The 16928-nt window shown below is 40.8% G+C and overlaps 1 protein-coding gene across 1 annotated transcript in view; it reads right to left on the bottom strand.

The window, feature by feature from the left end:
- The window catches only part of KCNQ1 (potassium voltage-gated channel subfamily Q member 1), a 1043019-nt gene that overhangs the window by 408533 nt on the left and 617558 nt on the right, over positions 1 to 16928 (bottom strand). Inside the window, exon 3 of the mRNA XM_086957849.1 lies at positions 11198 to 11324. Within this exon, the coding sequence (XP_086813975.1) occupies positions 11198 to 11324 (127 nt within the window). The remainder of the gene's footprint in view (positions 1 to 11197; positions 11325 to 16928) is intronic.

Here is a 16928-nt window from a genome sequence, read left to right as displayed (position 1 = left end):
AATGGAGCCAGCGTATAATCACTGGATGATCATCTGTAATGAAACAATGTCTCTAAGTTTATTCTGTTCTACTAATACAATTACATGTTGAGTTTATTCTGCAATTGAACAGGTATTGCCCGTTCTTTGGCGTCCTTGATTTAGTTCTCATTTTCCGATACAATTACATGGCCACAACTCAGAATGTGAAAAGCATTTAGTTGCTCATTTTAAACCTATTGTGCCAGTTCCTAGTTAATACCTCTTGTAGTAATATGTTTTTATAGTTGTAATGCTTACCTATTTTAAAAGGCCGACTAGAAAAATGTCAGGTTGCCATGTCGATTTTTGATGTATCTGTGACACTGGTCTGAAACATGAGGATATCCTTAAGTTAGTGTACACGTCTATTAATAGTAATATTCCTAAGTTACAAATCCTATCTAATGATATGTGTATTCCTTACCTATTTTTAAAAGCACATCTAGAGAGATTATGTGGGTCTCGTTTTATGTTTCCATAAAGGTTCTGCGTTGACACGTTGTTAAACTTGGATCGCCGACATTAATTTACCGCTTGGCAATGTTGTTCAAAAGCGATGGTTCTCTACAAATGAATAACGGTACATTAATAAACGAGCCGCATTTAGTTACTAAGGAGCAGTTTTCATACGAAGGCATAGCATAGCTTGCCCTGCTCAAATCTGTTACCCCAACAGAAATTATCAGCAGCGCGGTGTGGAGTTATTGCGGGTGTGCTCCAAAGTATGAGCATTCATTTATCTAATAGAAAAGGAGGAGCACATCGGGCATTACATTAATTGCGGGACCTTTGTGAAGGATTGTTAAGGTTGGATCGCTGACATTAATTTACCGCTTGGCAATGTTTTTCAAAAGCGATAGTTCTCTACAAATGAATAACGGTACATTAATAAACGAGCCGCATTTAGTTACTAAGGAGCAGTTTTCATACGAAGGCATAGTATTGCTTACCCTGCTCGAATCTGTTGCCCCAGCAGAAATTATCGGCAGCGCGGTGTGGCATTATTGCGGATGTGCTCCAGGGTATGAGCATACATTTATCTAATAAAAAAGGGGGAGCACATCGAGCATTACATTAATTACGGAACCTTTGTGAAGGATTGTTAAGGTGCCACAAATACGGCTGCATTAATGCAACAACGCATTGCACGCATATAATTTTACCTGTATTTGGCAGAGAGTCAAACGGGCCGGATGTGTTCCCGGCAGCATCTAGTGCCTCGGCAAAAAATTTGCCACATTACTTCTGGTTGGTTTATATAACCAGGCAGTTAATTGGTTGGCCTAGGTTACATGCTTCTTAAAGGCACACTCCTCTTTGGTTGTATTACTAATGGCCCCAGAACATACACAGAACTGTTTTCGGTATTTCCAAATGGGAAATCATAGAGACAAAATCTCTATTGCTCATTTTTAGAGTTATTATGTTAATTATATTTGTTGTGCCAAAAATGGAAATACACCTATATCAAATCATGTTTCAGTAATGGTAGTAATGGGGCTACCTGCTATATTTATTACAGTATCGCATTCTCCCATGGTAAATCATTGTTTAAACCATGGGTGAACATTTTCAGAGAAAAGATCCAGTAAACTTCTCTTTTTTTCCTTATTTTATCTCCACCGTTATTATTAGGTGTATGAATCTTTTCTAGAATTCGCCATCTAATCTGTGATGGGGAGTGGCGAAACTCAGAGAAATGAGCTGCAAGTGGTGCTGTTAGCTTGCATGTTTTAATGGCAGACCTATGTTCTGTTAAACAAACCTTCATTGCTCTTGAGGTTTCGCCAACATATCCTACATTACAAGGACATAGTAAAAGATAGACTATGTTGCTCGTATTACATGTCCACAGCTCTTTTGCCTGTATATGAACTTGGTTAAACATGAATGTTTCACCCAATATAATACCATCACATGATTGGCACGTCCCACATCTGGAGGTACCTTTAATGGCATTATCGTCATTGAATGATTTTTGTACATAGGGGATCTCGCTGTTGGTTCCACTGAACCGTGATCTGACTACAAGATCTTTAAGGTTTTTGTTGCGTCGATGCGCAAACATAGGTTTCGATAGTTTAGGTTGCGTGGGTTCTATATTAAGCAGATGCCAATTAGAGTTGATAATCTGTCTGACTGTGGCATTTAAAGGGGAGTGTTTCGTAATGCAGACTAGTTTTTGTTCTTTTTGTTGTTTATTGGAGTTAAGTAAAGCATCTCGATCAAAATATCGAGCTCGTTTATATGCTTCACGCACAAGCCGATGGGGATATCCACGTGCAAGAAATTTTTGTTTCATTTGTTCAGATTGAACATCGTAATCTCTAATATTAGTGCAGTTTCTCCGCACTCTAAGAAATTGCGAAAAGGGAATACCATCTTTTTGATTTCTCGGATGATAGCTTGTGAAGTGGAGTAGCGTATTTCTTGCTGTTGACTTGGTGTTTAAGTCAACCTCCAACTTATTTAACTCATTTTTAATGTATATGTCCAAAAACTCCACTTTTGTTGCATAAATATGTGCAGTAAAGCGAAGATTACTATCCGCTAGATTAATCCATTCTAAGAATTCTTGTAGAGTCTGTTCCCCATTGGTCCAGATGAAAAAGATATCATCAATAAAACGGTACCAATGGGAAACAGACTCATAGAATGGTGCCATTTCATTATGTGTATGGTGAGATTCAAATCTGGCCATATAGATATTTGCTATCGATGGGGCCATTGCTGCCCCCATACTAACGCCTTTGGTTTGTTGGTACATATGTTCCCCGAACTGGAAAACGTTTTCTTGAAGTACCACTGACAGGCATTTTAAAATGAAGGGCTTATTGCATGGGACTTTATGTAGGTCTATGAACCAACTGGTGGCCTCTATAGCTCCTTTTTGGGGGATATTGCTATATAAGGATTCAACATCCAGAGTAACTAGGAGATCTTTATTCCCATCAAATGGCAGATGTTCAACTTTTGAGATGATTTCCCCAGTATCTTTAATATATGAAGGGGTAAATTGAATATAAGGTCTAAGGATGTTATCCAGATATTTTGATAGAGCCTCAGTCGGGGTGCCAATGGTCGAAACAATAGGGCGATAGGGAGGATTATGTTCATTTTTATGCATTTTTGGAGTTCCGTAAATACAAGCTATCTTTTTTTGATATTTATTCAAAAATTCATACTCCTTTTTAGTGATTATATTGACATTCAGGGCTTTGGTAGTTATCCTATGGATTGTTTCTATACTGTTTCTTTTCCTTATCTTTCCACTAATTTCAACTGATTGTCATGAAACCTATATGAATGTATTTATGGTACTACTACAAGGCGAATAGTATATCAAAAGAAATTGTCAAACTGAAAAAGCAGACTATGTTGAATGGTATCACTATGTATACATCTCTAAGCTTATGTTAGGAATATGCCCAATATGTATATATGTGCTAAATGGCATCACTAAGTATACAAATCTATGTGTATGTTAGGAATATGTCCAACATGTAGGTTATGTATTGTAAATATAATTGGGTTTTATTCTTTTGGTGTGAAGTAGGCTAAAAGCTATAAATTATCTCTAGGCGGTATTATCATTGTATGTTTATAACCGTTATCTAGCACATATTATGATGTTCATAGTATATACTGTTTTTGCACTAAAATACGTAATTATAAAGAATTTTAAAATATATTTCCTTACAACACTACGGTGGTACAGTCCTGAGGAAGACACGGCTAGGTGTTGAAACGCGTAGACAGGAAACATCCAATAGCTTTTATATTTAAAAGTGTCTTGTGTATGAAAGAATGCATATGCTATAATGCCAAACTGTTTTATCAAATGTCAACAATCATGTATTGATTTTATCAAACAATATTTTTTTATGAGGAATTAAATTGTATTCTATGTGTAAAAACAGTAGTCGATTATTATTTGAGTGGTGTTTGCCACCGGTTATGTGCTAGTAGGTTTTTGAGAATTTGCCTGGGTGTTTTATTCACGCATAATATTTACCCTGACCCAGGAAGTCTATTCTTATCAGGGGGTCCTTGTTTCTCTACAGATGGAAGACAGAGTATGCATACTCTGTGGGGATCGGACTTGGCCTTCTTCCTACCACACCAGGGCACTTGTCAAATAAAGCTGGCATTTTGACAAGAAAGAAAAGGTCAGGCTGTTCAAAAAAGACAGCAAAAGGAAGAGAAAGACCCCAGACGTCGAGTGAAACACTAAATATGACAAAAAGTTCCAAAAATTGAAGTTATACCAATAAAGGTGGAGCTCAATGCTCCAGGGTCCTGCTAGCAGGAGCCGGAAAAAAGAACTGGAAGTAACTTGCCTTTGGCTGTGCATCATGGGATACCGAGGGTCTCTGGAGGGTTTCTTAAAGGCACGGTATCCCTTTTCCAGACACATAATGGCAGCCTATGAGGCTTGTCTGTCCAACCCTTCCTCTCTATCATCACAAAGGATTTTTGTGAAGGGGAGTTTCTCTATGTGTGGTGAAACTCTGTAAAATGTGTAAATTTATTAATATTATTTGGATATCCTTTTTCACTTCAGGATGAAGTGCTGGCCAATGTAGCCTTGTTAATGTCAGGCTGCATTATTTGTCTTTCATTTTCTCTTAAGTGTCTATGCAGGACTGCAGAAGAAGACGACTTAAGAGACTGTTTTGATTGCTCCTGGGTCCCCGCACAGATTATGACTATACACAGAGATCCTCTGCTACAGAATTTAATCTACGCAAGCATAATCTCACGTGACTTTTGGCATTTCCCATTATGATTTTTAAATGAAAAGGCCTGAGATTACGCCATGTTGCATAACTGAAACTTCGTTTGGGTAAAAGTCCTATGACAGGAGCACAGGAAGAGAGCAAATAACCCGAAAGTGAGCTACTGATGCTGGTGTCAGTAGCAATGTTGCTTTTTTTTTAGTGTGACGTGTTCTTATGCCAAAAACAAATACAAGTACACATTTTGTTCTAATTAACAATGCAAAAGGATAAAGCTGGGATTTTGCATAATTTGAGTGTTTTCTTAAAACATTTTGCATAATTTCTGTAAAGGAAAATATGCTAATTCTAATCTCAAGGACCCTAAAATATACACCTACCCTTACCCATGCAAGGCAATCCCCCATTCAAAGATCTATAAATTAAGAATAGCCAAGGAACCTGCAGACATGCTCATCGCCTATAATCGAAACCACCCATCGATACACTAGACAAAACTAAACACCATGAGGAAAAGTGCCCTACAGGGAAGTACCCTAGACAATTTAGTGCCTATCCAATCATCTACTAGCAACATGACCCAGCCCACGGAAGCAAACTACTGGAGTAATTCACTGGTTTACATACTAAACACCATTGTACTCTCACTCAAATTATATCCTGCAAACACTGCTGATAAACAAGGGTATCTAATATATAATGAATAGCAAAGATGCCCAACAAAATAGTATGGTGTGCGCTACCAGAAATGGCTAATTTTGTACGCCTATGTGCTTTATAAGTCAGCTTGTCAACAGAAAGTAGGAACATCCAGGACACCAATGTAAATGAGCGTCTTTAAACATGCACTCAGCCAAGAAGTGTTGTGTGCCCAGAGCTCAAACATCTGCTCACCCCACACACAGGGCGACCTTGCATCCAGTAGAGCTCTGGTTATCCACATCCTAAGCACAGTAACAGTTTACACCATAAATCTGAAGTTGCTTCAGTCCAGGGTTGGAGTGGGACAGAAAATAGTCTTGGTCAACAAACTAAATGTGGCCTCTACTAGTGAATTAGTGACCCACATTTACAAATTGAGATAGTTCGGAATTCCTAATGACATACTGTATAAGTGTTTTGCAAGGTTTGGACGAATACGTGAATTTGCATTTACTGCAGGCAATGTTTGCTTTAATATCAGGGAAATCAACAGTAAAAACCGGCCCAGCAAACCACAATACAGGCACACAAACTGCTAAAAAACCCGGCCCAAACACTGATCTGTGGGACCAGCTCACTGGGCACTGCAAGAGAGCCCTACAGTACAACCTGGCCCTGGCTCGAGTTGTGCACTCTCAGTGGAAAACAGAGCAGAGAAATATGGCAGCACTGCAAATACGTTATTAGAGATACACATGAGTGCGGCAGCCATGTTCAAACCGGATGAACGTCACAGAAGATCAGTACAAGGTCTGAGGACCGGGACACCGGCACTCCCAAAATATACAGAATATAAATATGGACCTAATGGACATGATCTATAATAGCCCCTTTCAATTTCAGTACGTCTGTTTTTTAATGTACAATCTACTGACAAATGCTTTTAAAATGTAAGGGGAGATATCCTCCCCAGATATTGGAGTGGGGAACACGGGTGGGGGGTAAAAAGAATTTCCCCTCTCAGTTCTGGGATTCCCAAGCCCATTAGCACGGAAAGCGCTACGTATAATGGCCCTGAACTTGACTTGTGACCTTCTTCCAGCTACCTGTGATCAGGAGTGCAACACCCACAGGGCTAAAATGGCTTTCCCCACCCTCCTTTCCCCCCTCCCCTCTTGTGTGCCTCAGTCAAAGGTGCTGCAGCTTGAGCTGCTGTGATCTCGGCAGGGCCATGTCTGGAGTCTTATCTCTGCCACATCCAAGTTTTTCACAGGTCTTTAAAATATTATTTACATCCCTTTGGAACTGGTTATGGAGGATTTGTTTATTTTGTTCACTGGTTTCTGTACCCCCCTGGGTCCCCACTCTGCCTATTCCTTGCATATGTATTTTAAATCTACTGCCGTAGTGTGAGAAGGCACTTCATGACAAGGAATATAAAGTAGCGTTGCCCCAAAAAATTTCAGTTATTTGTTGTTTAAAGAGTCTGCAAAGGTATCGTCTTGACACTAAATAGGGTTATAATTAAAAAGGTATGTATTTATTTGTAATGTGACTTTCCTGTCTTTGTTCCCTTTATCAGTCATTCAGGCAGCCCTAGAACACAAATAAAAGTGCTCTCCATTTATATTCGCTGTTCAAAGTATGCACAGATAAGTGCTGAAAATACAGTTTTAGGTGACTGTTTATTTTTGTACTGTCTATGACATCTAAATAAAGAGCTGGCAACCCTAATCATAAAACTGGAAGTTTGATGCAGGATCAGCACATTATTTATTTCCTCCACCCTCGATCCCTGATTAATGCCATAATAGCAATAGTTTAACTTCTATATCTGAAACCCTATGCCGCTGTCAATGACATGCTGAGTTACTTCAAGTGTCTGGGAATGCAACCTGCATTTAGACAACTCACTCCTCATTCTCGCCCTTCACTTTCACGCTCACCCTGCACTCACAGGGATCGCAATGCACTCACACTGATCACCATGCACTCCCACCATTCACCCTGGGATAACAGTGATAGCTCTGCACTCACAATGCTCTTGCGCTGTTCACACTGTACCTCACCCTGCAGTCACACAAGCACACTACTCACCCTGCCTTCATGTGATACCTCCCTCACCTGTACCCTTCGCTGCTCAATCTGCAATCTCACTCAAACAAGCCTATCACTAACCATGCATTCATTCGTCCGACTCTGCACTTACAGCCGCCCCAAATTCATATGGTCACCTCACTAATCCTGCAGTCACTCCTCTTACCCTACTTTCACACGGTCGCATCGCTCACCAAGCACTTACATGGGCACTCCTGCCACCCACACAGCGCTAAGGATTAATGTACCTGCTACAAAGAACATGTACCACGCAGATCACAGAACTGAGTGTGAGTGAACTATGAGTAGCGCTATTAAAAAATGTAATGTTTTTCAGAATGGTGATATAGAGAGATGAGGTGCGTTGTTGGTGAGGGTTAGTGAGGGAATTCATGGAAAAGGAGGAAATGGGGAAGGGGTGCCAAAAAAGACTGTTGCATTGTGTGCGACCAGTGCCAGGGCCAGCCCTTTCTAGGAGTGTTAGACCGCCTGAAGTTCGGTTCTAGTTGCACCCAAGGTGACACTTTACTCACCTGTCACTCTCACTGCTCACTTTGCAATCTCTCTCAAACAAGCATATTTCTCACCAAACATTCATTCCTCCCACTCTGCAGTATCAGCCACACCCAAACTCGTCACATCACTCACCCTACTCTCACACCGTCACATCACTCACTGTGCACTCAATAGGCAGTCCTGTCACTCACACAGCTCACCCTTAACTCACATCTTCACGCACATATTTACTCACATGGGAAACGCACTCACCCTGCACTCACACCACACAAACCAGCATGGACTTATCCTGGATTCACACCACTCACCCTGCACTTCCTCCTCTCACCCTGCACTCACAAGGACAAACCTCTCAGCCTGCAATCAAACAGGCACTCTGTTCATCCCGCCTGCACAAAGGGACAATAGTCTGTGGGAACTCAAATGGCCACACCACTCACTCTGTACTAACTCCCCTCACCATGCACTCACAAGTCACTCTCACAGATGACACTTCACTCTCACAGATGTGCACCACAAATAGGCACACCACTCACCCTGCATTTATACTACTCACACCACCCTGAACCCACTTCTCTCACTCTGCACACACTCCTCTCACATGACACTCACATTGGCCCTCCTCTCAGATTACATTCATGCAGCTCACCAGTCAATCAGATCTGCATATTTTTCACTCTACACTCGCACCACTCATGCTGCATTAACTCTTCACCCAGCACATACATGAGCACACCTTTTAGTCTGCACATATAAAATTACACAACTCTCATAAATCTACACATATTTCTACAAAAGCACCCACAGAATACCTGCTCTTTCCTTGATATAAGATGCCTACTTAATTCCATCTTCAACAACGGGGCTGGTGCAAGAGGGAAGAGTAGACAGAGAATGTGGTATGGCACAAGGAGGAAGATTAGGGTTGAGGCTTAGGGGTATGGTGCTGGATTGAGGATTGTGTGGCACCTTCAGCCATTCCTGGCTTTCCATTCACCACAATGCTTTATTGTGGGACACTACGTTTTTAAAGTTTTTTTACATTGCAAGTTGGGTCTGAAACACCTTAAAAATGCAAAGTGTTACTTGATAAAATCCATGGTTGCTGAAGAAGTCAGGCATTTCATAAGGTCAGTTGGATGCTTTGCTATTACATGTTAGTACATGAATTAGTTAATTTCCAATACTGTAACTGCATGAATCACATGTGAAACAAAATATAGTCCCTGTACACCTACATTAAGGAAGTGCACTTTTCATTCACATCATACTTGTAACAAACATTGACATGGCAATATATTATTATTTTTGAAAAGCGTATAAAGACTATGTTTTTATTAAGTATCACTAAAAGGCAACGCAGGAATAGCAAAAGCGGCAGGGCAAGCTTTTCTAACACAAAAAGCAAATTGACTAATGGAAGTGTGAGTGGCAGTGTGTTTGTGTGTGAGTGTGACAGAGTACAAATGTGCAAAAGAGGGCAAGAAATGTAGTGAGAATGTGTGTTTGAGAGAATGTGCGAGTGTCAGTGTATGTTTGTTATGCATTCAAGTGTGCAGCTGGTCCTGCATACTGGAGGTTATTCTTGCCTTATGGACAAGGGCACTAACAACATATGGATGGGAGGTGTTCCCTGCTTCTATGAAGACATCATCATTGGCTGTGGGGGTTCGAACTGTTTAAGCCAGTCATACCCATCAACAGGGACACAGAACACGTGCCATCACATCCGGTTGAAGGCCCTGACATGATACAGGTAATTTTTAGTATATGGGGTGGATCCACAGCAAAATGTTGGAACTGATATTATAAGATTTCCTGTACTCGTTGTATAGGGGGTGTCAATGCCAAAATGCTGACCCTTGTATATAGGAGGGAATTTTTAGAAGTACCCACGACTGTGGCTTAAGTATCCATGGTCAATTTCTGGCACTGTCATATTGTATGTACTCATTGGCAAAAGGGGCTCACCCTTAAAAAAATAGGACCTTGGTATAGTGGAAGCTATTTCTGACTTAAGACAATTGAAGAAAAAGAGATCTAGTCATAGGAAAGGCCAGGCTTCCTGGCTGCACCATGAAATTACTGGAATATTTCATGAATTCCCTAGCATTTTGGAAATTTGTTCCTAAAAATTTCAAAAAAATCTCAGGGGAGAAGTCTACTCTACCATCTGCCATAAATGATCTACAAGAAATACGTTAAATTGTTTTGCTTGCCGGAATTTGGTGGGAAGTATCATACTCCACCACTTACATAGATCTTTTCCCTCATATAATAGCTAGGAGGTTAGCTCTGACCCAATATCTGGAAATGCTTGTCCTGCCACATTGATGGGAGCAGAACTGGCTTTAGGGTTGTGCGAACAGTGCAGCTGCACCTGACATTGACTTTGGTTGGTCGGGAGGGGGGGGAGGGTGCCGTGTTTAAAAATAATTTTTGGTTTAAAAGCACATGAACTTCCTTGTGTATCAGGCAGATTTTAGGCAACAATAAAAATGTAATAACTCTGCTGATTAATGTTCCTACGAGTGAGAGTACGGATTTTTGTCTAGTGGAAGTTTTTGCTAATTGTAAAGTAGTGTGGAGGGTTAATGTGCCTGCTGCAAAGAACGTGTACCTTGCAGATCACAGAACTGAGCATGAGTGAACTATGAGTAGCGCTATAAAAAAATACATGATTTTTCACGTTTGGTCTAATTACTTTGTGAATGCAAATACCAATAAAGCATTCTTGCAAACTGTGACTACATGTCTCTTTCAAAATATTTCAAAACGATGTGATTGTATTTGTCTAATGCGCGTACTGTCTCACGCTACTGGCGATTTGTATTGGGCCACTGAAAAGTCTACAAGGTTTTCCCTGTCCCACCAACCCCCCAGAAATTTAGTGTCTCCTACACCCCTGATTGTCGGATCCTTTAAATAACTTAGCCTTTGTTAATGTTCAGCTGGTCTAACCTGCAGAAATAAGGTATTTACCATATGATGTGGATGTTTGTACATTTAACCCGTACCCCGTAGCATTGTTATTTATCAGGTGCATTAAATAACACTTAACATTGTAATCAGGTCCTTAGTTCTGCTAAAGATAAGGTGCTAATAAAGACTTTACACATTTACTTTATCTTTGGAAAACACTGCACTGGACAGAAATATTCTAATTGTAAAAATATACTCACCAATAATTGAAATTGGTTTTCGTGCAAATCGAAGCCTTCCCCAAAATCCGACATATTTGCTGCGACAGCCAGCTGACCACAATCGAACCACATATTCGGCTCCAAAAAATACAACTAGTACAATTTCCTGTTCAAAAAGAATAAGGTAAACTGTTAATTATTGAAGTTACATTGATAAGTAAATCATCAATCCAACAGCGGAAGTCTAAAATGTCTCTGGACTGTGAAACAATTACTGGCTACTGTTGCCACAGAAACCGTTTAGAATACACTTAACCAATGAATGCAAAAACAGATGCTAAGTCTAAAAGGTTTTTGACACTAATATTGTGCACAATTACAAGAAATATCACTTCACAATCATTGGACAATATATTTGAAAATATATTTTCTGTTTCTAAAAGTAGTAAAAACGAATGTGCTTCAATTAATGTTGGCTGTAAACACGTAATATTAGTTATACACAAGTGCTACCATATTTAAGAGTCGGACTGTCCTAAAGGGAAATCCGGCAGTGCCAGAAAGGTTGGTCTGGCAGGTCATTGTGTGAGCCATGTTAAGTCATTTTTTGGGCCAGTTTTCTGGTCTGGAGATCTGGGGCCAGATGTATCAAAGGGTTTTAACCATTTTGTGTCTATGAGGAAATGTGTTCATACATATGGCCTCTGGTGTTTACTCTTAATTTGATTCATAATACCATAAGCATTGCCTGCAACAAGCTCAAATCCATGCAGTCTCAAGTACCTTGTAAAAAACATACATTGTGTCTTTACAGCTCAAAACTGCCCGGATTTTTTCAGCTGTTTGATTTGCTAATGGGGTGCACTTTTATTTTGGCGCATGACCTATTTTCTGTCCCAGTCCAACACCGAGTAGAACCCATTTTCAGTCCAGTATCTAGGATGAAATTACAGATGGGCTGTAATTTTATGCAATCCATATTACTGTGCCTTATGCCTCAATTAAAGATCATGGGATAAAGGCAGTTACTTCCCTCCATACAAATGCGGACATAAAAAGCCATTTTGTAGCAACTACAAAAAATAGCTTAATAATAGCAGACATATTCTTCAGTACACATAGACTCAACTTGTGAACCTACCTTGATATAAGGGAATTCAAAAACAGTTCACACCAACTTGGTCATGTACCGACATCCTTGTTTTTCAGGCCACACCCATGGTAATTACATTAGGTCGCACATTTAACAATAGCCCTATGAAGTCAGGATCCACAAATCTTTGGAAGGACAGCCCAAATAAAACTAAAAGAGGTTACATATTTGGGGATACAAATTCGAGCATCTATGCCTGAACTTGTGGATGTTAACTGGAATGCGCTTGTCCACAAAGTTAAAACTTCTCTGTACAGGTGGGATCGTCTGTATTTTACTATTATTGGTCGTTGCAATATCGTCAAAATGAATGTACTTCCTAAAGTTCTTTATTTATTTCGGTCAATACCTTTGGAAATATCTCAAATGAGACTACAGCATTTGCAAGCAATTTGTGGTAAATGTATATGGAGTCCAGGGAGGCCCAGACGGGCAATGAGATTTATGACTTTGCCTCTCTTGAAAGAGGGGGTATGGCGGTACCTGATTTTTTACTTTATTATGTTACATGTTTTCTTTTAAAAATGAGGGTACTAATTACGGGGGAGACTGTTGCCAATATTACTATTGCTCCAACAATCTTTGAAATTTTATTAGGCCCAATAGCGAAAGAGGGCTTATTTATTGAACTGGAAGGACGTTACTACAAACGAACACGATTCAAAATCCTGATCAGTGCATTTAAAGCGTGGAAATTGATCTTTAAATTGAATGTAATGGGGAAGATTTCATACTATACTCCTTTTAATGCATATAGGCTTCTACCAGGAATATTTGCGGATAACATCTCTTTAGGTTGGCAGAGGAAGGGGGTTAGATACTTAGGCAATCTGTATCTGGATAATGGGATTTGCAAAGCTTTTGATGAATTAATTACTCATTTTGGCTTTCCTAGAACCTATTTTTTAAAATGTTTGCAAATTAGAGATTTTAGCTCGAACTAATGTTGATATGCGATCTAATGTAGTGGTAGAAGGGGTTAGAAGGCAGGTCAAAATTGGAGCTTTATATCAATTGTTGCTTGCGGACAGGCCAGACGATTTTGAAAAAGTTAGGTCTAAATGGTCCACAGCACTGGGAGAAACAGACATTGATATCGAAGACATGCTTACAATTGCTAGAGAAACATTAATGTCAGCAAATTTAAAAGCTCAATTTTTTAAGACCTTATTTGATTTATATTATACCCCTGCACGAATGGCTAAATGGGGGGGGGGGTATGACGGTAAACGCTTTCGATGTGGGGAGGACAATGCGGATACTGTTCATATCTTTTTTAGCTGTAACAAGCTGCATAGTTTTATTGCAGATATAGAAAAAATGTTGTCATTGGTTATTAATATGCCCTTGATTATTACTCCTGCTATGATGATATTGGGGAAAATCACTACAAATAGATCAACAGATGGACTATATCAATATCAATATATATATTTTTTTTCTAGGACGGTAGCCCGCCTGTGTATAGCTGCGGAATGGTTGCAGGAAAATCCACCGGCATTTCAGCATTGGCGAGCAAAAATGTACAATTTATATAAATTGGAATTGGGTTTATTTTCGGTTAAGGGGTCTAGGAAGCGATTGATGGGCTTAAAATTATGGGGAGCCTTTTGTGATTATTATGAGGCTTAATCTTAACAAATGGAATGATTTGAGTCAATAGTGAATTGTTAGTAAGTTGGTTTTTTTACTTCCCCTTTCTCTCCCTCTGTATTGTGATGCATGATTAGGATCTAAGCTGCCTTTTTTTTTTTACGTTACGCTATGTTCAGTTATGTACCATATATTTATTTTTTGTATCTATGGGTTACGAATTATAATGGATTTATGTATTCTGGTTGCTGTGAAACTATAAATAAAATAAAAAAATGTAAAAAAATACAATGCAATAGGTCTCGCATTTACGAGAGTTTGAGCTATTGGCAATATAAATGATAATGCCTTTTATTTATGTGTTGTTTTTAAAAACAGATAAATAAAAGGCATTGTCATTTACAATGTCAATAGCCCAAACTCTCGCAAATGTAATACCTATTGCATTGCAACTGCGTGCTATAAAGATTTATCCCCCCCGTTCCTCTTCTAAAATGTTGGCATGTATGTAATTCACGCAAACAATGGGAAGGTGTTCGGTAAGGGGATATTTTCTCTAGATGCCAGGTTGCATGTAGTTCTGCAAACGGAAACATTTACTCAGTAACTCAGACTCTTCAACAGGACTGAAACCTTTCACAATATAGCAGATGGACTGTCCTCTAGGAATTGCAATATCTCATCTCATTTATTTACCTATATGTTATCAGTGAATAGCAAGCAAGTATTGGGTGTTGGGGGGCATATGATATACTGAACTCAAGTGGTTAACTAACTCATTTGGGTAGCTCATGCAAATAGCAGAATATTGTGGCTGGCTGTGGGCGTTCAAAATTACAAGCCGGCTCATAGTACAGCCGAAATTCATGCCTACACCATGTAAACAAATACACGGAGCGCTAGGCAAATAAAGCTGTGCCACAAAGGTGAATGGCAGCAACATCTCGGTCTGTGTGCACACATCGCGGCCTCGGCTGTCCCTGCGTCCATTATGGTATCTCTTTGAATAAACATTGGAATACCTTGTGCCGGTGCATTAGGCAGCGTTCACGCACAGCCCATAAGGTCACAAGTAAATAAAGGCTCACGAGAGCGAGGCCAGCAAGTTCCACATTGACTGGGAGATAAAAACTAATGCTAGGCACGAGAGCGCGCACGTCACAGCGAGCCATGTGGTTTCAATTATCGCGCCCGTGTCTAGGCACGATAATTGAAACCACATGGCGGCTGTGCGGGTAACTGCCACCAATAGGCCATGGGCAGAGCAATGCGCCCACCTTTGGCCAATTGCATGCTGTCTTTGTTAAAAAGATGCACGCAAAGGCCAATAGTGTAGGACAAAAGAAAAAGCACAAGCACGAACGTGTGCGAGTGTGAGGGCAGATTTCAAAAGCCCCTACATAAAGTCTTCGCCAGAACAGCGCATGCGCGCTGTTACAGGCTCGACCTAATAAAAAGGGAGGTATGAGTGTGAGAAAAGGAAGGTGTGAGGAGTATACATTTCGGAACAAGCACTGGCAAAGTCAACAGGTCTTGCCTATGCAAGAGATATTGGCTTTGTCAATATGTTTTAACAATGCAGTACACCAGAGTGGCTGCTGTTCAGCATGGCTAAACATTAATAGGGTAAAGTGCAGTGGTGTGGAGTATCGTAAAGTGGAGTGTTATGGAGTGCAGTATAGTTGAGTGGCGTGGAATGGAGTGTCATGGAGTAGAGTACAGTGTTGTGGTGTCTTGTGGAGTGGGTAGAGTGTTGTGGAGTGGTGTAGAGCTAAGTAGAGTGTTGTGTAGTAGAGTGATAAACGAGGACCAGTTTGTCCTTGAGTGGCATAGAGTGGAGTATTGTGTTATAGAATATAGAGGAGTAAAGTGACATGAAGTGGCACAGGGGGAGTTGCGTAGAGCGGAGTAGTGTCATAGAATGCCACAGAGTTAAGTACTGCAGAGTGAAGTGGCATGGAGTAGAGTGTCAGTGGAGCAGAGTTTAATTGAGTAGAGCATCATAGAGTGGAGTATTGTGGAGTGTCACAGGGGAGTGTAGTAGAGTGGCCTAGATTAAAGTGTGGTAAAGGGCAGTCGTGCAGAGTAGATTGACAGAGTGCAGTGGTGTGGAGTGCATTGGTTTTGAGTAAAGTGGTGTAGGGTGCATTGGTGTAGAGTGCAGTGATGCAGAGTAGCATAGAGTGCAGTGTCATATAGTAGAGCAGTGCAGAGTGGATTGCAGCAGTGTAGAGTGCAATGGCATAGCATGGAGTGGCACAGAGTAGAGTGCTGTAGAGGGAAGTGACAGAGAGGAGGGGTACAGGGTAGAGTGCAGAAGTGTAGACTAGAGTGGTGTAGAGTGCACTGGCATACAGTGCAGTAGAGTGACATCGAGTTCGATGGTGCACAGTAGAGTGCAGTGGCATAGAATGCAGTCATGCAGAGTAGAGTGTCAGAGTGCAGGGTATAAGTGTGCAAGGACATAGAGTGGTGCAGAGTAGAGTGGCATAAAGTGCAGTGGTGTAGAGTGACCTAGCATGCAGTGCATTAGAGTGCAGTGAAAATATGGAGAATGTAGAGATTAGTGGCGTAAAGTGTAGAGGTGCAAAGTCGTTCGCATGGGTGCAGTGGCGTAGGGTGCATTGATTTTGAGAAAAGTGGTGTAGAGTGCATGACTTAGAGTGCAGTGGTTTAGAGCAGTAGCAGCTGCTACCAATCAGGAGTGATGTGGCGGGTACAGGTGTGGGGGTCGTGCGAACGGCATGAATACATTTTTTTTTAAACCACTTACCTGGGCCGGCTGGCCGCTGCCTCTTCTCTGTCCTCTTCCTGCCTTCACAGGCTGCAGGAAGGGGCTGGAAGCACCCGAGCTCCCAGGCTCCCTATAGCCAATCACAATGTTGCATTGCAGCGGTGTGATTGGTCTGAGTGCTGAACCACAGTACTCAGACAGGGACTGGGAGGCATTGCATGTTCCTCACCAGCCTGTGAAAATCAAGCCTGGCGGGGAAGATGCAAAGTGCGCAGGACTGTTTGGCCAGC

The sequence above is a fragment of the Lissotriton vulgaris genome, chromosome 2_1 (genome assembly GCF_964263255.1).
Source record: "Lissotriton vulgaris chromosome 2_1, aLisVul1.2, whole genome shotgun sequence".
Taxonomy (NCBI): domain Eukaryota; kingdom Metazoa; phylum Chordata; class Amphibia; order Caudata; family Salamandridae; genus Lissotriton; species Lissotriton vulgaris.
Note: the sequence above shows the minus strand (reverse complement) of the source record. Positions and strands in the feature narration are given on the sequence as shown.